Source organism: Rhamphochromis sp. 'chilingali' (genome assembly GCF_963969265.1).
Source record: "Rhamphochromis sp. 'chilingali' genome assembly, chromosome: 15".
Classification (NCBI taxonomy): domain Eukaryota; kingdom Metazoa; phylum Chordata; class Actinopteri; order Cichliformes; family Cichlidae; genus Rhamphochromis; species Rhamphochromis sp. 'chilingali'.
The window spans coordinates 5,942,643-5,969,710 of record NC_137942.1 but is presented as its reverse complement, the minus strand read 5'-3'; the positions used below and the strand labels follow the sequence as shown (position 1 = coordinate 5,969,710).

At 39.8% G+C, this 27,068-nt stretch overlaps 1 protein-coding gene across 2 annotated transcripts in view; it reads left to right on the top strand.

Annotated features, from left to right (window-relative positions):
• Positions 1-2,852: 2,852 nt before the first annotated feature.
• The window catches only part of kcnh6a (potassium voltage-gated channel, subfamily H (eag-related), member 6a), a 28,102-nt gene continuing 3,886 nt past the window's right edge, over positions 2,853-27,068 (top strand). Inside the window, exons 1-15 of one of the 2 annotated variants that reach the window (XM_080904343.1) lie at positions 2,853-3,324; positions 6,455-6,685; positions 8,286-8,435; positions 8,718-8,821; positions 9,638-9,947; positions 11,675-11,877; positions 20,165-20,593; positions 21,516-21,933; positions 22,390-22,589; positions 23,389-23,641; positions 24,310-24,503; positions 25,448-25,547; positions 25,635-25,922; positions 26,127-26,307; positions 26,838-27,045. In XM_080904343.1, coding sequence (XP_080760469.1) covers positions 3,249-3,324; positions 6,455-6,685; positions 8,286-8,435; positions 8,718-8,821; positions 9,638-9,947; positions 11,675-11,877; positions 20,165-20,593; positions 21,516-21,933; positions 22,390-22,589; positions 23,389-23,641; positions 24,310-24,503; positions 25,448-25,547; positions 25,635-25,922; positions 26,127-26,307; positions 26,838-27,045 — 3,345 coding nt within the window. In that variant the 5' untranslated portion in view covers positions 2,853-3,248. Of the gene's footprint in view, positions 3,325-6,454; positions 6,686-8,285; positions 8,436-8,717; positions 8,822-9,637; positions 9,948-11,674; positions 11,878-20,164; positions 20,594-21,515; positions 21,934-22,389; positions 22,590-23,388; positions 23,642-24,309; positions 24,504-25,447; positions 25,548-25,634; positions 25,923-26,123; positions 26,308-26,837; positions 27,046-27,068 lie in introns of both variants that reach the window. The other variant, XM_080904342.1, reaches the window with a different exon arrangement.

Genomic DNA, 27,068 nt, shown 5'->3' with positions numbered 1-27,068 from the left:
GTCCTTTTCCACAAGGTTGAGAAGGTACAAAGGGTTACAGAGACGTGCATTTTTCAGGCTTATCTTTTTACGGTGGATGTGAGGTAGCAACAGCTGTCATGCATGCATATGTTATGTACAGAAGTCACAAATGCACACAGTGCCAACACCTTTTTTGAACTATGTAAATCCGAATATCAAGAGAAAAAATAAACCTCTGAAATTGATTATTTTCACCAGGAAATTCTATGTTTCTCTAATAAATTCTGCAGAGATACTCAACTGAAAGAAGCCGACTAAATCTTGCAGGTGAATTACAGAGAGGATTTATCTACACCATTTAGACAAACAATTTGGATTAGCTTGTTCTAGCGTCTCAGTTGTTAGGATTTGCTGCAAAATATGGTTCGAGTCACACGGACGACAGAAAAGACTCTCACAGCGGCCGTTTAGAGTATTTTGGCAGTTGCTTTTTTTTTTTTTTTGCCCAACAACAGGTGATTCGAAATGATAGAATTACAGCCACGGGAGATACTGTCATGAAAATTTTAAAGTGTGTATCTGAGATCAAAATGAAGGTTGAGTTCAAAGGCTTGTCTGATCCCACCCACAAACACCAAGTAAAGGGCATCTTTACTAGAGGAGGCAGATGGTGCCTTACTTTACACTCCTGTCCCACATGTCTGTTAATTTGTAACTTAACCCACTTTTGTATCATTGGCATACCAGCTGGTATTATCTAGACATTTAAAGCTTAAACAACAAATCAAATTACTATGCAAATACATTTAAAAAAAATTATACTTGGATGTTCCAGAAGATATTCAGGAAAGTTAGAAATTACACAAGCACCTAGATGCGAAACTAAACAAAAATATTTCACCTAATTTTACATATTCCTAATTGGGTTTTTTGTTTTTGTTTTTTGTTTTTTAAGACAAAAATAAGACAATCAAATCACACTGGAGTGGTGATAATACATGTTCATTAACTTCTCATAGAGGAAATAATCAGGGTGATGGCGAATCAGGGCAAATTCACGTGTATAGCCTTCCAGTCAAAGCTCTTTGTCTTTCGTTGCCCTCTTTAGTGCACATTCCTGTGTGAGAGCCCTTTGGTGGCTCTCACACCACAGGGTCATGGGGAGGCATGTGTGCTCCTTGGTTAATTTTAGCCCTCATTTCATCAAGGCCGTTGAGACAAAACACAGAGCCACTACCTCAACCCGTCTAGTGAAAGGTGAACCGTCTGATCTCCTAACACCTTTTTCTGTCTAGGTTTCAGTGAACACATGTCTTTGGACAAAGTGGAAGGATGACTTCTTAAACACATTTGTCTGCTGGCAGCTCAAAGGGTCATGAGTGGCTTCCTGGTGGGTTTCTGTCACATTGTTTGAGTTTTTGCATGGTGAAGATTAGAATAACATATTTACATAGACTCTAAAGATTCAAAAACCATTTAGACATATTGTAAGTGACCGTATTTTTTACTAGTGGTGGACAAAACACAGAAAAATTTGCAATAAAAAGAGGAAGGCCCAATAGATATAACTCAGCTCTGTTCAGCCTGCTTTGTCTGTGAAACTCTTTTGTGTTTTTTTCCAAACAAAATGTGCACATTGTGTGAATTTGAAAAAGGCAGCTGCAGCCTGCAGGTGACCTTTAACTAGGTACACAATAGAAAGTCTGGCCACGATTTCTGCTCCGTCCCAGAAGACAGTGCCAGGTAATCGTGTCCTTGCTGCTCCAATTTGAAGTTAAGGATAGGATTGAGGCCTTTGAGTTATAAGACTAAAGCCCAGGCAAGAACTCACAGTATGAAAGCTAAACCCCATCTAGCTTTTGATTTAGTCAAACTTGAATTTTTCATTTTTGCAACTCAGATCGAGTCTGCATCCTCACGTCTGGCTGTGGCACAATAAAATCCAGACTGAAAGTTTCCAGTCTCACAGTCTCAGGCTTGTTAAACACAAAGTAATCTATCTTCTCAGTTTACGACCATGTTTTGAATCCCTTTTTCTTTTTTTAGTTTTGACAGTTCAATTGTTTCTGCAGTGGCACTTGCGCGCCTAACCGGTGCAGTGTATAATTCCTTTCTCCCACAGAAGTCCTGGATTACTTTCACCTACAAACTTAAAATGTGCTTTATGAACAATTTAAAAAGGGATAAAAAACCTCTCACAGAGGCACATGTAAACACAAACAAATGAGTGCACTTTTAAGATTACCATCACTAGTTTAATATAATACTTCAGAGGTGCAATGGCAGCCACAGAGTAAGAAGATGCTGCTATTTTCAGCACAGTCTTCAGATGTAGGGTGAAGCAGAATAGACTGCTGTGGGTCTGCACTCTATCATTGTCAAATCACTGTCGAGCTATCCACAATGCCATAAATAGATAATGTCAGTATATACATTTCAAAATAAAACATTACTTCAATGAGAAACAAAGTACAAACAGCTATTAGATAAAAGATATGTAGCGCCTAAGGAATAGGGTGCCAGAAATGTAGAAGAAATAATTAATATGATTACAAAACCAACCAACCTTGGATATCCAGGATTACTAATAACCAAATTCTTCCTAGTTTTTCATCACAAATATCTTCTAACCTGACTGACAGTGATGCTAATGAGTAATGTTATGGGATCGCTTCCCTGAATTAAAATTCCATACGGTATGTCTTCTAAGGTATATCTAATATATATGTAGAGAGACTTAATACTTATATATACATAACTGATGCTTCCGCTGTCTTCTGCCTTCACGCTGCTGATGGGCGACAGGGGGTGGTGCAAGGGGAGTGGATTGGGATCGGGCTAATGGGAGCTTCTTCACTGCCATCCTTATCGCGCATTGTCCAAAACTTGAGGGAGAATGCAGCGATTATAAAGCAACGAACGGATTCTGCGCTCTGCAGCTTTTGTTCACAACTTGTCCCACAACAGGTAACCTCACTAAGGAAAAGACTTTCGAATCGGTTTCATACAGCTTTTGTTGTATCCTAGTCTACTTTTTACCCCCACGTTATCAGCGTGCAACATCCTGCAACTGCTATTGCCCTGGCAACCAGCCCTCCTCTCCATCATTCTCTGGCGCTTCACCCCTCACCATCAGAGGCAGGCTCCGAGGGAAGCCAAAATCTGCCGCTTACGCTCGCCCTCCAAGTGGAAGTGGACCCTTTTGTTCACTGGCGTCAGTTCAAATCTCTTTGCTTTTTTACTTATCTCAGGTTCATGTGTCGGAAGTGTTTTCTCTCAGCATCAAAATGCCCGTGAGACGCGGTCATGTTGCGCTCCAGAACACTTACTTGGATACTATCATCAGGAAATTCGACGAGCAAAGTAAGTGCACATGAAATTAGTTTCAGTTATGCGTCTGTGCTGCTGTTGAGGTCCGAACAAAGGGTGTGATATTTAGATTCCAAACGTTTTACAAAATACATATTTAGTTTTCCCATTTTAAACATTTGGACTGGTTTTTGCTGCGATGGTTTAGCTCGCAAATGCTTTAAATAAATCCGAAAGAGATGGCAGAGACGGGCGAACTCTAATTTACGCTGAATTAATTACCGTACATTCTCTATTTTAAAAGGGATAAGTGTGCTCTTTGTCTATGGGAAAAGTGTTTCTGACAGCTAGTTCATCAGTAGGAGTGGTAGCTTGTATTTATTTCAGAGCTGTTAGTGTATCCAGTTAAATCTTGTTGGTATAGTTTTGTTTGCTTTATTTTTCACACGTCTGTGTTTGTTTGTCGGTCAGTCTCATTGCTTGAACAACTGTTTACAACTTGCATAGTTCCCATTTCTGTATAGCTGTATATCTCAGATTTCTGTAAAGTTATTTATTTCATATTCTGTATAGTTTTTCATATTTATATCCTGTTCATAGCCTGTACTCACTACAGCCTGTACATACTTATAGTTATAGAATATTCACAACATACTTCATACCGTGTACATTATAACATAGCATAATAGACCCATTTCTGTAATATACTTACATATCTATACCATTGCTAATATATATTGTAATATATCTATATCACTAAAGCACTTCTGGATGGATGCAAACTGCATTTTGTTGCCCTGTACCTGTGCATGTGCAATGACAATAAAGTTGAATTCTATTCTATTCTATTCTATTGAACAGATGGTAGAAGGACAGGCTTTTTATATTATAATAAATTAACACATCTTATCTTATCTGTATCAGTAATGCTGACAGAACCCAGCTGCTGCTTTTATGTTTGCGGGGTTGTTGCACCTGCATGTGAGTTTGTTTGTGAGAGCTCACCTTATGACTTACATTGTGTTCCATTAGCTCACATGTTCCAATGGCTGGAAGAAGAGACCACCTCTCACTTATTGGAGAGGAAAAAATCCCTTTCCCTGAAACCACAAAGGCCTCTGATAGAACACATATGTTGCTGTCTTCTTTTGACCTGACCATTATTTGTATGCAGTTTTACCTTCATCCATTTTCTGTACTTAACACTTATTACATGAGCCTGTAAATCTTTGTTAATGCTACTTTAGTTTAAAAACAAAAACACTGACAGACACCATGCCACATTATATCTCATGTGCCATAATCAGTACATTTCCTCACCACTAGCAGCGTGTTGACACAGGACTGAAAATAACCCCTGCCCTGATTAGATACTGACCATAGATGGAGAAATAGTTGATTGCTGACAACTCTCAGTCTGTTTTAGTATGATCAGCTCTAGGACCAGTAATGCTTGAATCTCCCAATATCCCCTAAGAAACCCGTATTATGTAATGCCTCTACTGTATCCCAAAAAGGTGTATGTGTGTGCACGCGCAGTCTACATACACGTGCACGATAAGGTGAGTGCACGTGCCACAGTGGTGCTGCTTAGCAACGGTGTGACGATCAGTGTTTTTGCTTTGAGCCCCAGATAATGACTTTGGACAGAATGTGCTTTTCCACTCTAAGAGCTCACCCGTTTATATCAAAAAGAGGGGCCAAGAGAAGAGTCCCCTGCTCTCATCTGTGTGGGCAGGAAACAGCTGTTTAACCCAGTTTCACCAGCGTGTAATAAAAAGGCCAATGAGAGGCGACAGAGGTTATGTATGTACTTTTCATTCAGATCGTTCAACTCCTCCATTAGCAGCCTTCGAACAAAACTGCCCCAATTCCCTGTCATGCAGCATTTTTGGGACAGTGGGTGTTTCTGTTGCCACGAACAGTATCATTCATTTCATCGGTACTAGGCACTGAAGGACATATGAGCTTGGAGTTACTGTTAGGGATGTTTCTGAAAGCAGGGTGACTCTGAGAGACTCAGAATCAAAGCTCTGACTGACCAGGAAGAACCATTATTGTTGTAACTGACACTGTACAGCCACAGTGTTTCCCCCATGATGAAAGATCACTGATGGTGGTGGTCAACGCCCCAGTGAGTGTCATTAGCTGATGAGAAGTCCAGCAGCTACCATGCAGTTAGAGATTTGATCTCAACTTTAATGGCATTATTTTATTTTATTATTTTGTCGCACTGTCACATGTTTATCTTATTATGAAATTTCAATGTAAAATGATCTTAATATTGTGTTTTCATGAACAAAACTATTTCAAATGTAGGCTAGGTGTTACATTCACAAGTACTGACCTTCTTAAAAGACAGACTGGCAACATTTTTAATACAAATCAAAGCTGGTGGCAAAAATATCAACTGTACAGTGATTGTACTTTTAAGATATGAAAACTCTTTGATAAACAATGTAAATCTGGAAATGTAATATTTTTACTGTTTAGGTAGCCTTGCTAAACAAATAAAATATATTCATAGTGGCTGATACCAATGTAATGATGTAATTAAAAAATGTCAGATACACAGGCTCCAAAACCTGTAGATTCCCATAAGTTACCTGGCGCCATGTGCTATACTCCAAATACCCTTATGCTGAAGTGCCCACCTGCTCCTTTTCAATCCCTTGGGAGGAATTGTGACGCTAATAACATTAGCACCATGGAAAAGTAGACTTCATTAGTTCCACTTCAGCTGATTGTCATGCCTAGAGGAGGAAGAACAGACTTTGTGGGCCGTGAAGTCAATGCGTATCCACAACAGTCTGTACTTCAGCATCTTTAAATCAAATTAAATCTTAAACAGTGTAAACAGTTTAATTGTCAGCATTAACAAACTATCTCTTTCAATCTTTCAGTGACAGGCATAAGTGCAATCACTGGAATCAGGCGTCATTACCCTCTGCGAAGTATAAGGCTAATTTAGTTGGTGAGATAGTCATGGCTAAGCTTAATTTATGAACCTCTATGCAGTATATTATTTCTCCTTTAATGAGCAGAAAGTTTATTAATATTTATAAGCAAGAAATTGGCTTTATCAGTGTTGCTTCTAACCCAGCTTTAATGGGCGGTCGTTGTACTGCCACATGGATATCTTGCCTTTATAAATTGTCAACTGACACTGTGTTCCTCCCTTCAGATCGCAAGTTTATTATTGCCAATGCCCAGATGAAGAACTGTGGCATCATCTACTGCAATGAAGGCTTCTGCCAGATGTTTGGTTTTACCAGAGCAGAGATCATGCAGCAGCCCTGTACCTGCCAGTTCTTGGTGGGTCCTGGCACAATGAAGAGTTCCCTGGCCCAGCTGGGACAGGCCCTGCTTGGGTCTGAGGAGCGCAAAGTGGAGATCCTGTACTACTCTAAGGAAGGTAAGACACGCGAAAAACAAAAACAAGACAACGGAGCTGGAGGAAAAATGACTGGAGTAAGCCCATTTATAGCTCGAAACCTCATGAAAAGAGTCTTCTGGCTGTCACAAGATTTGGCCTGCTGACAGCTTGATTGTTATCAGAACAGTCCAAATAATCCTCCATATGTTCAACTAGTTTATCATTTATCTTCTGACAAGAAACCTTGTTACAGAGATCTTAATCCAGAATGTTACCTCAGTCCACCAGCCATTCGATTGGATCTGTTTTAAAACATCCTTCCTGCTTTCCAAGACTAGTCCTTTCATTTTGATAATTCATCATGATAAATGTCTGGATCTGATGCACAAAGATGATTTTCATGTGAATAATTTTTGCAATCAAAACAAGTAGATAGTAAAAGATCGTCTCCCTTTAAGTTTGTGTAGTTCAGGAGATTCTTTATTCATCTCAGACCACTATGTTTGGCAGGTATCCGAGTTTAGCTGCTATCTTTTGCTGGACTCCCATTGATCTTGCGAATCCGTCACCATGGCCAGATTATGCTTTTATATTTAGGCTTATATTTAGGCAGGCAGACTCAGCGTCTTAATCACTTCTTCAAACCTGCTTCTTTTGGTGTAGCCTTAATTCATACTTGCCTGTATTCTCATCAGTCCTATGCATGATTCTCTGCACATCGTTTACTTTTATTTTTAAAGTTTAATTTCCTGTTTATTCCAAGTTATTTGGGATGCCAGTGAAACACTGTCCTCTGCCGAGGTCTGTGTTTAACCTCCATCATCTCTTTTTCTTTATCATCTTTTTCTGGCACAAAGGAACTGAGGTAGACACACATGAGTGAGCATGAGTTAGACAATGACAGTTACCGACTATAAACCATACATTTACTGTCTACATTTATACAAGGACATTCATAGTACATGTCTGTTATAACTTTTGCCATTTGGGCATGAGGAGCGGAGTTTAGAGTGCTGTTGTCATGGGAATGGGATTGTGTGCCAGATCAAATCCACTAAGCATCCATTTGTTTTGTTCCCCTGCTTCCCACTGTGCTCCCAGGCTGAACAGACCGGGGAAAAAAATCTGAACATGTGATTGCAATGTGATTCAGAACAAGACTACAGCGCTCACAGGTCGATTTTTTTTCTTAACCTCCAAACAAAATCTCTGTTCAAGGTCTTTCAGGGTGAATGTATGAATGGAAGTGAATGCATGCACTGTGTGTGTGTGTGTGTTTGTCCGTTCTGCCCTCTCTCCTGTTTCTATTTTTGGAGCTCACTGATTGTGAAGTGAAGTCAGACCTGACAGAAGTATTGCTCATTTAGCCTTTTTTTTTTTAGCTTCCACAGTTTTTGAAACGATTCCTTTCTTTCTTTCTCCTTTGCTCATATTGCTTTCTCCTGTGTGACCTCCCTTAGAAACATAACCTCGTTAAACTAGGCCAGCCTTCAGCTGATCACATTTTAGAAGTAACTTCTAGGTTACCAACAGGGGGTGTAGCTCAGTGGTAGAGCATTTGACTGCAGATCAAGAGGTCCCTGGTTCAAGTCCGGGTGCCCCCTGTATAGCTGCTGTTTCTTATCTTTTGTGTCAATAGGGACCTGCAGACCCTGCCTTGTGGGAATCGTTCCAGTAAAAAATGAAGAAGGCCTTGTGATCATGTTCATCCTTGACTTCCAGGAGCTCATCGATCCCTCCCACAAGAAGACTGCTCTCAGACAGAGAATCACCCAAGGATGGGCCTATTGTAAAGCCTTTCACACTGCATACTGCATGTTTTGTTTGTGTTTCAAATTTATAGAAGCTAAACATTTTTCTGTCTTTCTCTTTTCCTGTGAATTCTGCAACTGTAAATATAAATTAGAAATTAATGTGTGTAATTAGTCTTGATTTTCTCATCATATTGGTCAGAATGTGTACTACTGTCTTACCTTAGCAGAAAAGTTGGATATTTTAAAGCAGAAAAGTTGAATTGAATACATTTTGAACTTCGATAACAAGTGAGCTGAAGATAAAGTTTTCTCTTTAGGCCAGAATCGCAGGCTGAAGATGAGGCTGCCGGTGCTGCGATCCATGCGACGACCTTCACTCTCAAAAGATCAGTTTGAAGGAGTGGTAGTAGACTACCTGCAGGTGAATAACACATGCATGCAGTGCAGTCCATTTGCATGAATGCATGCTTTGCATTTTGCTGGAATACATAAACACATCTGGCAGTGGAAAAAAATCTGTACAAAGATAATACGTCATACTGTGACTCCTAGGCATGACATTTGCAATGATACAATTTTAAAACTTACTGACATATTATGCCTGCAATGCTTCTACTGTTCTTCAATCATGCATGAAGAGCACTAATCAAAATGTTCTACACACTATAGTAACAACAAAGTCTTTGATTTGCCTTTCAAGTGCTATATATACAATTTTAGTTTTATATGCAGTTCAAATAGTTAAATACGAACCACCTTAAATAGCAGAGAGATGTTTTTGAAGCAGAAGTTCTTGTTTCTCAGCCCAAAAAGACACCAAATGGAAGAATAAGGGGGAAAAGCAACTGGTCTGTTTATCTTTCTCTTCTTAGAATTTTCCTTTACTTGTGTTTAGAGTTCTCTCTTTTGATGAATGGCACCTTGTATGAAAGTATTTCCTGCCAGTATCCTTACCTGACACTGGAACTGTACTGAATCAGATAAATTGACATGTTGGGACTGTTTTACATTTACGTGCTGGCGGGGAGGTGACATTCCTCTCTGTTTCAGAACAGCATTTGTGAAGTGTGAAATATTACAACGTTTTTAAGAAAACATTTAGAAGAGAAAAAAAGCATTTAAAGCCAAAAACCAGCAGATATGGTGTGTAATTATTTGTTTGAACTATAAAGAGACGCATGGCCTTCATTTACGTAATATTCAAAGTAGCTTGTGCCTTATTGCCCTTCCTTGACAGCCAAACAGCGAGGAAGTCCCTCTGAAAGAGTTTCGGATCCCATCTAAGGAAAGCTGTATGCAGTCTGAGACGGAGGCTCTGATAGAACAGGACATGGATCCCCCATCGCCGGCAGCTCAGCCCTCCACCAAACGACGCTCCCTTCTGACAGATCGACTGGACCCCATGCATGCCTTCCCCCGAGGGACATTACCTCGAAGTTGCTCGAGGGACAGTGTTCGGAGCCTCCGACGTGCCTCGTCACTGGATGACATCGATGGCATGAGGGCAGAATGGAACAGTCGGCCTGGAGACCCCCGGACTAACAGCAGTGAGTGTCTGATGGGGCATCTCAGAGGGAAACTAAAGCTGTGAATAAAATATAGAATTAGTAAGAGTATCATCAGGTTATCGTTGCTGTATTTGTGTCTCAAAGAAACTATGAAGTCTTTACAATGCATATTTTTTTATGATGTTAGTGGAATTTAATGTGTGTTTAACTTTTTTTCAGGTTAACCTTCTGACAGGAATATAAAGCAGCATCCTAATAAATTAAATCACACAAAGCACTTTTCACAGCTGGTTTCTCTGACTAACTCAGAAAATGACACAGAATGCAGTTCAAATTTTTTTCTTCATTAGCCTTTTATTCTGTTAAAAAAAAACCTGCTTTGAGACATAAATTTGCCTTTGTTATTATTGCCACTTTGGTTTGCATACAAACAAACATTTTCACTGTGAGATCTGCTGGAAGGTTTGCTGGTATTAAAGGGATCTCTAACAAGTCGTGTCTATTATTTGTTATTTTAGGATACAGTAGGATCTCAGACTTGAAACAAGCTTGCAGTGGTGGCAAACATGTTGACAGATGAGGTCAGGCAGGATGTTCACAGATGACATTGTGATCTGTAGAAAAATTAATGGCGGGAGAAGCAAGACAGAATACATGTGCGTAAATAAGAGGAAGACAGATGTATCAGTGAAGATGCAAGGAGCAAATGAGTTTAAATACCTGGGGTCAAAAATCCAAAGCAGCAGACAGTGGACAAGAGAGTAGAAGAAGAGAGAGCAGGCAGGGTGGAGCAGGTGGAGAAAAAAGTCAAAGGTGATTTGTGACAGAGGATGCTAGCAAGGTTCACAAGATGGTAGTGAGAAATGCTGTGATGTGTGGTTTGAAGATGGTGACACTAACAAAAGACAGAAGGTGAAGCTGGAGGTGGCAGAGCTGAAGATATTAAGAATTTCATTGGGAGTGAGCAGAAAGGACAGGATTAGAAATGGGTACAGCAGAAGAACATCTCAGGGTGAGTGTTTTTGGAAAACCTAATTAAAGAGGCAAGACTGAGATGATCTGAATATGTGCAAAGAATGGTTAGGGGAGGAGGAGGAGGAGGGCTGTGTATTGGACAAAGGATGTTGTATATGGAGTTACGAGGCAGGAGGAAAGGAGTAAGACAACAGAAATGATTCATGGATGCCATTAAAGAGGACATGGAGGCAGATGATCAGCTGTAGCAACCCCTAAAGGGAGTAGCTGAAAAAAGAAAAGGAAGTTTATATCAGATTAGAAAGTGAGGTGACACATCAAATCATTAGTATTATCAAGTTAAATGCAGTTGAATTAAATGTTTAGTAGCTTAAAATGTCCTTGGCATATCCTAAAACACATAAATGCAAACTAATCAGAATCAAAACTGATTTTTTTCAGCTGAGCTGTAACAGCTTTCAACAGATTTCTCACCAGTTCGGCACTTGTCAGGTTGTTGATGTCAGATTGTTGCTCTGATATTTATAACACAGAGAGCGTCCCTCTGTGCAGCTGCCTAATAAAAATTCCAGTAGAGACACAATAATCAATTCTTCTGTCAGTGATTGGGTTTGTGTTAAAATTGCTCATCACTGCACATCTATTAACCTCCGCTCTCAGGGGAAATACTTCATGAGGAAACGTTTTCTTTTGTACAGGTTCCAATCATACTCTTCCCGTTTTCTATTCAATCTACTCTTCCACAGATTTTTTTTTTACTTGACTGCTGATGCTGTTGTTTTGTGTTGTAGATCTCAAGCCCAATACTCTGAACTCCACTTCAGACTCAGACCTTATGAGACATCGAACCATAGGCCGCATCCCACAGGTTACCCTCACGTTCGGCTCTGACCGAATGAGACCGCCTTCCCCAACTGAGATTGAAATCATTGCACCCAGCAAGATTAAAGACCGAACGCAGAACGTCACAGAGAAGGTCACTCAGGTCACACAGGTAAGCTGCTCTTTACCATCTCAAGAGAAAAAAGGGAGAATAAATGCCTGTTTTCTTTGCACTTTACTCATCTTCACTCATTTTATGTCATCACCAGGGTCTTAAATTTTCCATTTCACATTGCTGGCTGCATATATATTTTCTTATTCAGTAATTGGCTACATCAACCAAATTGCTGTCTGATCTTTAAGAGGCAAAATTGCCAGAAATTACTTGCTTCTCACCTGTGAGATTGGCCAAATTGTTAAATGACTGTAATAACAAGGGACCAGCGTTCCTTTCTTCCCTTTGTTTGGTTAATACACAACAGCAGATATGTCTGCAGCCGCTGAACAGCAATCAGTGGTAGGAAACACTAAAAGGAAGAAAATGTTCACAATTACAATACTTATGTCCTAGAAAAGGAATCAGTGACACAGACTTCGGCTGGTAGAATTGGTTCTTGTATCATCTTCTGCTTGGAAAATGTTGTGTTAAACTACTGCATTTTTTATTGTTTTAAGCTAATACAAGGAACAGCAATAAATAACTGAGTAATTAATATTTTCAGGTGTATTTTTAGCTGTTTTTGGCTCTTCCTGAAAGAGAAATTTATAATGTTTCTAACTGGAAAAAAAGAAATATGATCATTAACATCATATTTCTGTCAGATAGTTCAGTCAAAGGTGTCTATAAATGGTACATGCTTCAGGGTGACTGAAGACGCGAGACATCCGAACTCACAGGGTGAAAGCGTGAACGAATAATCTCACCTGAGGTGTGGCATCTATGGCACCAGCAGCAAAACACATTCATCAGCCACCTGTCATCACACCACGGTGTCTCTGTGTATATTTTGGCAAACTGCCTCACAAGAGTGAAAGAAGGACCACAATGGAAAATGCCTTAAAATAACCAAGAAGGGAAACCGTTATTTCCAGTAAAATACAGTTAGGTCGATAATTTCTTTTTTTGCAGTTTTGCCGCTATACACGACAAGTGATTTAAAATCAAACGATGAGTACATGTGATTGAAGTGCACAGTTTCAGCTTTGATTCAAGGGTTTTTTACAAAAGTACAGGATAAATTATTTATTATTAGCAGTCATTTTTATACACAGTCCCCCAATTTCAGAAGCTTAAAATTAAATGAACTGCTGGCTCACAGGCAGTTTCATGGTGAGGTCAGGCCTGAGCCCATGTAAACAAATGCAGCAGACATAATATTTGAAGCTGATTCAAAAACCTCACTTGATGCTTTATAGCTTTGCACTTGAATTACATTTGATAGTTTTAAAATTCACTGTGGTGACGTCATATGTTAGTAAGTAACATGAACAATGATTAAGAAAAGCAGTTTATAGATGCCAAAATATTTTTTAAATGCATTATTATTTGTACAGCAGTATGTCATGTTTTCTAGTAGTAATAATTAAATTATTAAAATTACTATAATTATTAAATATTTTTAATAGATTTGATGAAGGTCTCATGCCGCACTAGACACGCTGCACAGCAGGTTGCTGCCATTAGTAAGTATAAATGGATCTACGAATGTTACATTGAACATAAGAAAAAATGATAAAGCTTTTCTTTATGACTGTAACAATGCAAAGGCCTGTTTGCTCAGGTATAAAGCAGAAAATAAGGCAATGCTGGGCTCCCTAAGTGCATCACATTAACCGGTTTATCTGAGAGGCTTTCAGGATGGTCAGTTGAGCCTCTTTTCAGCCAAACTGACCAAAGAAGGGTTTTTGTTTGTGTCCCATTTATCTTTTTTTTTTTTTTTTTGGAGTGGCTGGTTTGTTATTTTAGCAGGATATCAGATATAGGAGCTATGGGTTCACTATGAGGTGTTTTGTAAGCTATTTACATGGTTCATGACTTGTAACATTTTACAAGATTTTAATTATCTGATTCATTAAAGTCTTTAAAATTTAGAGCGTCAGCTGATTTAATATACAGTATGATTTTTTTTTAAATCTGGGTTAATGATTCATCTATTAGTTCCTCCCCAAATATATATATAATCCAGGCTATAAAACTACACACAGTAACTCACAGTAAGTGATTTGATTACATTTGGTTGCAGTTCACCCCAATTGAATCTGCCTCTGGGCATTTAAGCGACCATGACTCGGTTAATCTTTGTGAAGTTTATTAAATTACTTAGAAAGTTTAATAAACATTTCAGTACGGATACCACCTTTTAGGAGATGTTAGTTGTGCATTTGCACAGTGCTGTGACCTCATGTGACTGCATTGTGACTGAATGTTGCTGCTGTGGTGGTGGTGAGATATTGCTTCTTTGCACTGGGAGTGATTGTGGTATTGACAGCCAGCTCTGACTCTATATGCAAGCAACGTAGCTTCTGTGGTCCTGGAAAAAGTGACTGCACAAACAGAAGACCTCTCGAAAAGCCTGGCTGAACACTTCATCTGTTATCTTGGCTTAGCTGACGTCATGAACAAGATTGGTTAGAAAGTAAGCGTTCCTCTGTTTAACCACACAGACAGAGTTTGTCTGCTTGTCAGGGAGGTTTGTTTTAGTCTTGTTTTGTTTTTGTTGGAAATCTCTTTGGTATGCCACTTGCTGGCAGACCACACACCGTCTTAGATGTTTAGTTGTTTTTAGATTGATAAAGTGCTTTGATGAAGATTATACAACATTAAATAAACTCAAAGCATTTCCATCCATCCATCCATTGCTGCTGCTTTATTTACAATTAATTAAATCTATTCCTGTTTTGTTTTTTGATATTCTATGAATGTGAAAACATATTTCTTTTTCAAATATATAACAATGCACAAAACATTTTAACCTACTTTGTTGAAAATTGTCAGAGTTTGTGCACCTGAGGTTTCAGGTGTTTCCCTTCCTGGTCACCACTCATGTACACAACTTAAATACATATGAACCATAACAGTAAAATCTCTCCTAACTACATGACTGTTCAATCCTTTTAGGGTTAAATTCTATAAACACAAAGGTCAAGCATCCAAATAAAGAAAATATGTCTGTGTCTTATAGAAATATAAACTTTTTCTTCAACATTCAAAAATGAAAAAAAAAAAGGTTTCATTAATTGCACATGCAAATGGAAGTTATTTCCAAATTTCTGTGTAGTCATATTGCTGTGTTTTCTTTATGTAATGTCAGTACATGAAGAATGCCTGGATGTATGTAGGGCTCACAGCTGCCTGTGAGTGTGGAGAGGAGTCCTGCTGGTTAGCTGGATTTATGAAAGGGAGCGAGACTATTGAGCGGCACTCGTGGCTTGACGTTGCCAGTGACCTTGGCCCCTGGAACTAATGGAAGTGGAGGGCAGTGGGCTTGGTCTCTGTGCCTCTGTCAGACACTAAATCACAACTGCGTGTTGTTACCGCTGTGAGTTTTTGTCCGGTTAAACCAACTTGCTTGAGTATCATAATGTTGAGTTCAGAGACAAGAAGGTCAGGCTAACGTCACAGTAATCACGGCTGCTGCCATGTGAACTGTAGCAGTGGTCTTTTACTGACTGTGAGTTTTCTACAGGTACTGTAATAAATAGTAAAGCACATGTTGCCTTTCTCTGTGGCCCCAGTTTCATTATGCATAGAATGTTTTCTTTATGCTGCCCTTATAATTGAATTTCGATTGGCAAGTTAAAAAAAGAGGCATGATGGTTGTCATTGATCTTTGTTCATATTGATTTGTCTGCATAACACAAAGCACACTGCGATTGATTATAGACTGTGGCTTGTTAAAGACAGATAACTGTACAAGAGCCTCAGCACACTGTAACTAGTACTGTGTGTCGGTGTGTATGTGGCGCCCCCTGGCGTTGACTGATCTTGCAACAGGGCAACTTGGAGATAGTTGCAGCTTTAACTGAGTGTGGCTCTGTTTTTTGCAGGTTTGCACAGCTATTTTTTTTAGTATTTGTCTCCATGAATGTGTGTGTACAGGTTGATAACATGCTCGTTTGAGATCTGATTGAACTCTGAAGCAGTCACACCCAAATAACGCATGCTTCTAAAAAACAACATCCTCACAAGGCGTCTTAGAGACTAGGCAGTTAAAAATGTGTAAATATATTTTCCAAATATCAGGGTTGAATATGAGGTTATTTGAGTTTTTTAATGGAATTTATTAGTTCATTTACAAGACTTTGCAAAAAATATTTTTTTAAAAGAATTACATTAATTCAGAGGGGAGAAAAGACAGGGCAATGTTACCGTAAACCTTTATTTTTTGAAAATATAATAAAAGTGATTGGAAGGTTATTCACAAAATGACAAGACCTCACATACACTACATTAATTCAGATAATAATTTGCATATGCAAAAATACTAAACAAAACCAAAACAGCAAACACGCACAATGTATTTGCATTCACAAACAATTCACACAAATGCTTTTATAATTATTTCCCCAGCAACTGACAATAAATCTCACCTCCTATAAAGATTGTATAGAGCTAAAGGGAAATTTTACTTCAGTCAAGAGCTTAAAATTTATTTAGCTGTTTAGCTTTTTATTGTCAGGCCAAACACAACCACCTTTTGATTTTTTTTCTCCAATAATTACTACTTGTTGAGCATCACACAGGAGGCAGGTACCATCATCCATCACTTTTTATGTGCTTGAAAGAGGATCCCATGATGAGGGCAGGGCTACAATCAGGGAGGAAGAGCGAGAGGAGCAGAAGGGAGGGAGACACAGACTGACGGACAGAGTTCCCGTCTCCCTCTCTCTTTCTCTTAGTCGTAGTCTTGTCCTGCTTTTTACCCTGTGGTGTGTGTTTCAGCATGAGCGTCAAGCAGAAACTTCAGCCTGTGAGTACAGCCTTACTGGGTCTTTCATGCTCTCTGCAGTTACCCTCAAAACTCCATTTCTTTTTCAGCTCCACATTCCTGGTTTGTTAGCTGCCAGTGTTCCTTTCCCTGTTCTTCCTCACCCCATCTTTAGTCGTCTTCCACCTCAAACTTCCAGCTCACTGAATATTTCTCCACGAGTTAGAAATGATCACTTGACTCAAGTTAAGCTGATGACATGTCAAAGTGACGTAACTTCACAGAGATTACACGAGAACTGTGCAGAGTTAGAGCACTTTCAAATTTACTGAGGGGTTTTTAAGCTGAAAATAAATGCTACTTTCATGTCTGCATTCTGTTAATGTGATATTCACATCCTAAAGGCTTAATTTTATCTTTACTTATTTTTTATAGAACTATTTAAACTTTGAACTAAAATATTTAAAATGTTTTGTGCTTTGCATTGTTGCTTTATCCACAGTTGTCATATTATTATGAATATTTTATATTTCTGCTCTGAATACCTTAGAAGAAGCACTTTCATATATATATTTATATCTATATGCATGTCTCTCACTTTTTCTCTCTCTTCATATATTTATATATATATATATGCTGGATTATTACTATTATATGATATATATTTTTTAAATCGTGTTCTCTGATTACAGCCTCTGCTGACTTTTAAATCTAGTACAGCTTGAAATGTATCAGCTTGATCTCTTCCCATGATGACTTTAAAGTCGGAGTAGCAACAGAGAGTTGTAGCGTGCAAATTAGAGGTGCCTGTCGTTGTCTGGTCATCATTATCATTAAACAGAGCTGTGGTGGACATCAATAACGTAACATTTCTTGGATGAGTGAACCTTTGCTCATGTGTTTACATTCTCATTACTGTGTTGTCTCTTCACATCTGTTCAGCTCCTGTGGTTAGTTGCTTACACACAAAAGGTTGTCACAGTTTGTTGTCCTAGATGGAGAATTCAATAAATTCTGTGCACTTTCTTCCATTTACGTCTGTTTTCCAAACTGAACGCTGTCTTGTTGGTCGTAAACCCAAATTATGAAGCAAGTGAAGCAGCCAACATCCCTTTACTGGAAATATTATCGAAACCTTGGTTATTCCCAATGACCATCTTTTTTATATATAGTACTCTGTCTTGAGAAAAAGTTTACTTTGACTATTTATGGACACTGCTTTCATTCAAGCTGGGAAAGTGGAAGGGAAATGCATTTTTGAGGAGACTTTTTTCCCTCCAACGAACAAAAAAGTCTAAATATATATTATATTTTGCAAGGGAAGATGGGTTTACTGGTTTCTTGTACCAATATGTGACAAATTAAAGGAAAAACTCTCGACTTGTGGAGATCCAAGGGCCCTGTTTTGTTGTTGGGACATTTTTCTGGGTGCACTTCTCCCCTTGGATGGATAGCTCATGTATCAATCAATGCAATGTTCTTCTGAGTCATCAGATTTATCCTGTGGTGAAACATTTCTAGCTCGAATTAAGAGAAAGAGAGAGATCTTTTCAAGCTTTACAGTGTCATCTCCATCAGTAGGAGGGGAGGGATCACTTAATAGTTAAATATAAATAAGATGCACATCATATGTCATGGCCTTCACAGTCCCATATGTATCCATCTATCAGCTGGATACATATGGGAGATCTTTGGCCACAGGGTTACACCACATTCTCTTCATCAAAACACCAGATAAGAAGCTGTTTTGGTGAATATGGTTCATTCCCTGCAGTGGGCTTCAGGACTTGAGCTATAGCACACCAAAAGCTTTTCCCTTTTAATTTCTCACTGATCTGTGTGCTTGCCATACAAGTTCAGCTTCTTTTGTCATGATGACTATCAACATAATTATGCAAACTGAAATGTAAATGACGGTCTAACCGCCAAAGGGTTTGTAAGGACAAGAAGGACATGGAAACCCAACAGCATGTACAGCAGTTTAGCGCTCTGTGGTTCATGTAGATGTGAATGTCAGTTATAGTGCATTAAAAGAATAAAGCACTTTGATTTCTGCAAAGCCAGTTTGGCCAAATAGAGCTGACCTTTCCATTAACAGAAATTACCTAAAATCACTCCTCTGCATGAAGCCCAGTCGATGCCAGCACTTATTCCAGTCTGAAATTGATCAGATCGCTGGCAGAAAGGGTCACGTGGCAATCACGTGGTGCAGCGGAGGCAGGTGAGGCTGCAGTGGACTCTCTAAAAAGGACAGTGATTTGGCTCGGTTAAGTGCATTTGAAGAGAGGATAGAAGAAGGCAGGAGCTGGGATGTGTGTTCATGGCAGTCATCAGCAAACATATTTATCTGGAAGAAAGTGATGAAGGAAGGGAGATGGGGAAGAAGGCAGGTGGGGCTGCAGAGAGTTTGGAGAAGCCTCCTCTGCTGCTGTGGACGCCAGGATGAGAACCTGGACATGGAAGCTCTTATTGTTGTACCGGTCAGTGGATCTTACTCATCACTGATTCAGTCACTGGTAATTTTCTGATTTGTGTTGGTCTGCATGTAAATGGTACTCGACATATGAGTGGATTTGTGTTTTGCTCTTTTCTGCCACCCTGAAAGAAGAGTCCAGAGTTGTTTTTTAACCTCTTGCTGTTTTAGAATATTAGGTTTAGAATATTTTGAGCAATGCACCATTTATTATAAATTAAAGCCGTGTTCATGATGAAGTTCATCATCTGAGGTGGCATGGCACTATCAAAGGACATGCTGGGCTTTACTTTAAGGGTGCAGTGGGGTGTGGTTAATGTAAAAGTATCCCAGTGTCTATCTATTTATCACAGTACTGCTACACCTTATGGATTTTTGCAGCTTGTATTGTAAATACTTGAGATGGCACTAACAGTAATTATGAAAACTACAGTTATTCTTGGGCTCTTGGGCTCTCGTGCACCATGTTTCCTGCAATAAATTCTGCTTGTTTTTCAGTTTCCCCAACCTTCGTCTTACTTGGTCAGCAACAGCTACCAGACTGTTTTAACATACACTCTTTTAACTCTCTCTTTAATTCTTTTAAGGCACTATCAGTATGTTGGAATTTTTAAAAAATGACTGAAATTAGTTTTGGCTGTTTTGTAAAGAACATCATTTTCATTTTAACTAAGAAAATTGAAATTTCTTATTAAATATTGCTTTATGGATAAAACCTGAAAATTGTTAAATTCTAATAATTAAACCGCAGTGAAAGCTGTTTAAATGATAACTTAAGATGCTGACTTACAGACCAAAAACATTTCACATTTTTATGTCAGAATTAAGTTATTGTTTTTGAATAAGGATAGTTGTTTGCTTTGTGAGAACTGTGCACTTACTTCCTTTACTCTCGTCTCAGACATTAGCTAATGTACACGCCTCCCCCTTTTTCCTGTTTTAATTGTATGCTTCATAAAGTACTCTATATAGTATTTATATTATACTTTCTGGCTATGGGCCTTGATCTTTCCTCCATTATTAATAACCTCCTCTGTATCCCATTGGCCTCTTATCAGGTGTTATCCCTCGGAGCTGACGTGCTGCCAGAGTACAAGCTCCAGGCCCCGCGCATCCACAAATGGACCATCCTTCACTACAGCCCCTTCAAAGCAGTATGGGACTGGGTCATCCTGCTGCTGGTCATCTACACGGCCATCTTCACGCCATATTCTGCTGCCTTCCTTCTCAATGAAGCGGAAGAAGAAACACAGAGAAGAATCTGCGGCTACACCTGCAACCCACTCAATGTGGTGGACCTTGTGGTGGACGTCATGTTCATCGTGGACATCCTCATCAACTTCAGAACCACCTATGTGAACCATAACGACGAGGTGGTCAGCCACCCGGGACGCATCGCGCAGCACTACTTCAAGGGCTGGTTCCTGATCGATATAGTTGCTGCCATCCCCTTTGACCTGCTCATATTTCGCTCTGGGTCTGAGGAGGTGAGAAAGCTATCGGAATATCACTTTGTGTTTCAGACAAAAGATTAAATGAAAAGTCTCCTTTTATAGCCTTTATGTGTAACAGATTTTTACAGTTTTGCAGTAAAACTGGAAAATTACTCAAAACACAACTTTTTTATTAAAGTCAAATACAGAAAGTCCCAAAATACAACCAACTAGGACATAAAACAGGTAACTCGGGAACAGACTAGGGTGGATAAGTAGACACGCTGACAAACGCTGTAAGGGAGCAGCAATCACAGAGGGCAATCAGGGGAAATGGAAACAGCAGGAAAGTGAGGCATATCCAAGATAATGATATACAAGAAGCAAAACAAAGCATGTAAAAAATAAGAGGCACAACACTGACACACACAGCAGCCTGGCACAGAGAAATATGAAGGAAAGCTAGGAAAATAAACCAAAATACAAGACTTATGTTTAAATAGCAAACTCTCAGCCTTAACAGAAACTGCCATCAGAAGTAGCCTCCAAACCCTGGCATTATCAAAAAACAAATACCAATCAAAACTCAACTAAATAAACAAGTATACTAAACTCAAAATGCATGAACAACCCCCCCAGCGCCATGGCACTGCTGTTATGAGTGGCAGCTCTTGGCCTTTTAACTCTTACTAAGTGAACCAACTAACGCGCCTGTGCTTTTTGTGCTACAAATGTAGCTATATTTGGTTTGGAGAAACTTTTATCTGTGATGTCCTTTTCCTTTTACCAGTTTATGTAAAATTGATATTTTTATAATACTATGATGGAGTAATTATTGCAGGATAGCTGGAAGCATTATGGACAAATTAGAAGTGTTTATATGCGTTTTAAGAAGATGGAAAACCCGCTGAGTTACACATGGTAAATGTCCAGTCTGCTAATAGCACTTACATTAAATCTTCTCTGTCTTCAACAGCCTCAAACAACCACTCTTATTGGACTACTGAAGACGGCCAGACTTCTGAGGCTGGTGCGAGTGGCCAGGAAGTTGGATCGTTACTCAGAATATGGAGCTGCTGTTCTTTTCCTCCTTATGTGCACCTTTGCCCTCATTGCTCACTGGCTGGCCTGTATCTGGTACGCCATCGGTAATGTGGAGCGTCATGGCTCTGCCCGCATCGGTGGCATGAAGATTGGTTGGCTGGACAATTTGGCCGACCAGATTGGGAAATACTATAATGACAGTGACCCAGCCTCTGGCCCTTCAATCAAAGACAAGTATGTTACAGCCTTGTACTTCACCTTCAGCAGCCTGACTAGTGTGGGCTTTGGCAACGTCTCACCCAACACCAACCCAGAGAAGATCTTCTCCATCTGTGTCATGCTAATCGGCTGTGAGTAGAAAGGAAAAGGATCAGAAACATGCAACACTTCAGACTTCGAATCATTGAAGTAGAATCCAGAATATTTTGCTCTAACTCTGAAGCTCATCTTAGAAACTCTGGAGTAATTCAATTCTTCTTGCATATATTCAGTCACTTAGGTGATATTTCCTCATTTTAATATGAGGAAAATTACAAAGATAATGTCAAACAAATCAGCAAGTTCAAGGAGAATCATGTCAAAACATTAGATCAGTCACTGTTTGTTAGCTGGTAAAATAAGTCCTCCAAGATCTTACCTGTTTTTATGAGAACAACTTGTACTGTTTACATAAATCCAGTACATCCTGAGCATACATACAGCCTTTGCTAACCTATTTTTTGATGGTACAGAGATAGACAGGAGAAATATAATCAAATTTATCACAACTCCAGGAGTAAATTGTTTCTGCCTTCTGTTCCATGCAGCTTTGATGTATGCCAGTATATTCGGAAACGTATCAGCCATCATTCAGAGACTTTACTCAGGCACGGCCCGCTACCACACCCAGATGCTGCGGGTCAAGGAGTTCATACGTTTCCATCAGATCCCAGGAGGTCTGAGACAAAGGCTGGAGGAGTACTTCCAACATGCCTGGTCCTACACAAACGGCATCGACATGAATGCTGTAAGAAAATGAAAAAACTTTGACTGCTGCCTTCCCCTTATGAGCATGCTTTCAAAGTGCAAACGTCAATGTGCACGTTCAAAGCACCTAACTGAAGTACAAATAATGTGTTACAATTTATAGAAACACTTGCTGTCCTCAAGTTCTCAAACCAGTTTTTCTGCATGTCCAGTGTTTGACCTACACTGGCTGCTTGCCGTATTCTATGCTGCTGCAATGGCCCAGTTTTTGTGTGGTGATCTTTTAATGTCATGTAGTTGTTAAAAGTAGTAATAAGTACAAATCCAGGCTTTGTTTGATGCACTTGCTCCCAGAAAAAAAAGTTTTCGTAATATTAAAATAAAACCTTTATAACACATTTTATTTCAAACGTTTTCAGAGACTTTTAGGGGCATCTTTGTGTTCATGGGGGTATAGCTCAGTGGTAGAGCATTTGACTGCAGATCAAGAGGTCCCCAGTTCAACTCTGGGTGCCCCCTCTTCATTTACAGACATTCATTGTTTCCGGTGTCTCATAGAGAGACCCACTTTTCAGATGTGATGTGCGTCATGTTGCTGGTTGGGACATCCCTGCTAACCAGAGCGCAAGAGCAGAATCAGTGCCTGCCAATTCAATGAGGGAATAGCTTATCAATTGTAGCTCTCATCCTGCATGCATCAATCTGATACTCTGCTCCCCTCCAGACCTTTTTCATGTGCTTTCACGTTACTTCTTTTTTTATGTTACAGAAGCTTAAAAAAGAAACATAATATGAAGACAAAGTTAGATTTCCTGTGTCCCATTTGTTTCTTCCTGCAGGTTTTAAAGGGTTTCCCTGAGTGTCTGCAAGCTGATATCTGCCTTCATTTGAACCGCAGCTTGTTGCAGAACTGCAAAGCTTTTCGAGGTGCTAACAAAGGCTGCCTGCGGGCTCTGGCCATGCGATTTAAGACCACCCACGCTCCGCCGGGTGACACCCTAGTCCACAGTGGGGATATTCTCACTGCCCTATACTTCATTTCCAGGGGTTCTATAGAGATCCTCAGGGACGATGTGGTGGTGGCCATACTGGGTGAGCTGCAAGTTGCTAATAAAGAGCTTTTTATTATTACTTGTTAACACTTTAAGAAAAATCATTTCATTTTCCATTTAGTTAAAATAATTATGACCAGAATACAATTTTCAAGGTTAAACAAAAAAATTCACCTATTTTTGGGCAAAACCAGTTTAATTTGTTTATATTTATCTGATTATGAAATGTTTTTTAGCTGTTTTATTTTGCAGTCCTGTTTGTTTTCCACTCACTTGTTCTTTCTCTTCCTGCAAAGTCACAGCCAGCCCTTAGTTCACATCAGCACACACTTGTGTGTGTGTGTGTGTGTGTGTGTGTGTGTGTGTGTGTGTGTGTGTGTGTGTGTGTGTGTGTGTGTGTGTGTGTGTGTGTGTGTGTGTGTGTGTGTGTGTTGTGTGGCCAGAGGTGTTTGGGCACAGCTCCACTTTCATTCCACAGTGATTGATCATCAATAGAGCCAGCACTGGCTTATCCAGGCTGCACAGGTCACATCTTTGTGGCTGTACTGCTGTGGATCAGGTCACTGTGGTGCATTCTTTTTTAATAATGCATTAAACATTAAACAAGAAAATAAATAAATAAAATAACTGACATTACCCTGTTATTGCTTATACAAGGATGGGCTTGCCTAATTGAATTTTCCACTACTTTTGCTGTGATGTATGTAGGAAAGAATGACATCTTTGGTGAACCCATCAATCTGTACGAGAGGTCAGGGAAATCCAGCGCTGATGTCAGGGCTTTGACATACTGTGATCTTCACAAGATCCTGAGGGACGACCTTCTGGAAGTGCTAGACATGTATCCTGATTTTTCCAACATGTTCTGGAACAATTTGGAGATCACCTTCAACTTGAGAGACGTGAGTGCCACCAGGGGGCGTTGTTACACAGCATCCTGCTTGTGATTAGAGTTTAGAGTCATAGATTTATGTCTCAAGATCGCCGATTCTATTCTGTTAGTAAAAACGTAGCAAATCAACTGAGATGTTGTCATCATGACATCATAAACATGCTAAAACTGCATTTTCTGCCCCGGTTTTAATCGGTCCCCTATGCCTTTCCTCTCTGTGATGAGTGTAACTTTGTGTGGGGTCACGCTTTTCTTTTAATTTCTTTTAAGGGTTAGGGCAGAAATACCTGCCTTTCTCTTTTGGAAACAGGAACTTCCAGTTTGCTGATCTCTAGTGCTGTCAAGAAGATAAACTAGAACCATGTCTATCATTTCAAAGTAAATGAATCTATTACATTTTCCAAAATGCTCCCATATGACTTCATGACGTTGTTATTTCTTGTTATTTATAACTAATATTTATAACAGTACAATAAATAGAATAGAATTGCCCTTTATTGTCATTGCATGTGTACAATGAAATTGTGATCAAACATGTATAAAATGTCCATTAAAGACATTTCTTTTCATATATTACTCTGTCAGTCCTGAAATAATCACAGTGGCTAACTGGAGCCTTCCTGGTTTCTGAGTGTGGTGCCGTTTCAACTTAAAACTAAACGGTTTGGAAAAGCACTTAATGTGAGGGCCCTCCAGACAAACATGTAAATATAGGCAAAGTGTGCAGGAGGGTTTAGAGGCAGTATTGAAACTGGGGCATTTGAACAACACACTCAGTAAGCATTGTGCCACAGCGCTACAAGTGGTTACCAGTATCAGAGGTAATCTTAAGTGGTAAAATCATAAAGATCTCACCTAGATTTCTAAATATACTGATGGAAAAGGTGCTGTATGTTTCTTTTAAGCAGGAGATGTGGTTTGTAATTTTGAATTACTGAAGCTGATCTGTATCAGGTAGATAGAATAAACCAGACAACCCCAGGCAGGGACTCTGAATGTGGCTATCGTCTGACAAGGCATCGGAGAAGCTCACTGCGTCGGAGAAACAGGCCAGGTGAGTAAGGGACGCGGTCTAACGCCAAATGCTCCTGTATCAACTTATTGTCTTATTCCTATCTGAGCTGTGACTCTGTGTGGACAGACGGGATGGATCGTGAAGACTCTTACCCAGATCAGTCACGTTCGATGTCAAACCACCACCGGGGAACAATGGCAGGATCTCATTGGGAAGACCTCTGCAGCAGTGCTAGTATATGTTCACAGTCTAGTGATGAGGAAATGAAGCCCATAGGACACAGCAAAGGGGAGTTGTACCCCCATGCGGGTGATACCAGAGACTATCCATCCGCAGTAGTCAACCTTCTGCCTCACAGTGGACCTTCAGCTGGACTCGGCCCGCCTGTAGACCTTGGAGGACCTCCATACTCAGGTAAAATCCACTTAAAACACTTTTGGAGGCACAGAGAACACAAAAACTCCACAAATGTAAATTTTTTATTCCATTTTAATTTGCTTTTTTTGGTTTGAATGCAGCACTGATAGATAAATAAAAAATAACTGTGGAGTAATACATTCGCATATTTTAACAAACATTTTTTCAAGAAATGATTGTTCTTTTACTTTTGCACAGCAGCAACCCCTATCAACATGCCAGGCCTGTATAGCTACTGGCCAGACCGCAGAGCAAGTCAGTTTTCAGACAGCCAGAGGCGGCCATCCTCAGTAAGGGCGAGTTTTCACCCTTCACCCTGTGCTGAAGATCGGCCCAGTGAGCTAGAGTCTCGATTGGAGCTGCTTCAGTCACAATTAAACCGGTAAGCTAGACTTATGTTGTTTTAGAATTAAAGAAATAAACAAAAAGGGGGCACCCGGATTTGAACCGGGGACCTCTTGATCTGCAGTCAAATGCTCTACCACTGAGCTATACCCCCAGTGCAGAGGCTCCTGGGAGGTGGATGCATTTGTCACTGTTGTCCCAAGGCAGTGTTTGCATTTCAGCTCCACCCTTTCTGTGTTTGCATATCAGTTTCCAGCTGAGTGCTTACTACATGGGGCTATTTTGCATGTGTGTGAGAGAAAAGGAGGAGTAAGAACAAAATAAACAGAGATAAGAAAGGGTCAGGGGTGAGACTGAAAATGTCCATCATGTATGTTTTCTTTTAACTGCCTGCCTGCTTCCACGTGAATGATCGTGATGATTCTATAGCGACAGATAGAGAAAAGTGTGTTAACACTCATAATGCTTTATAGAAGTGTTCTGACCAGGATCAAATCATAGAAATCAAAGAAAAAATGTGTGAAAGAGTCTTGAAGCCATATATCTTTATCTTCTTGTCTTGTCCAGACTGGAGACCCGTATGACTGCAGACATTAATGTGATCCTGCAGCTCCTTCAGAGACAGATGGCTCTGGTGCCTCCGGCCTACAGCGCTGTGTCCCCCAGCCCTCACCCACCTCATCCCACCACACTGTACAGCACGGGCACACCCACAATCCACACCGTCCCTCCAAAGCAGCCACCACAGATCGACAGCACTGCCTCATTACTCCAGGTGCTTTACTTATCATATGCTAT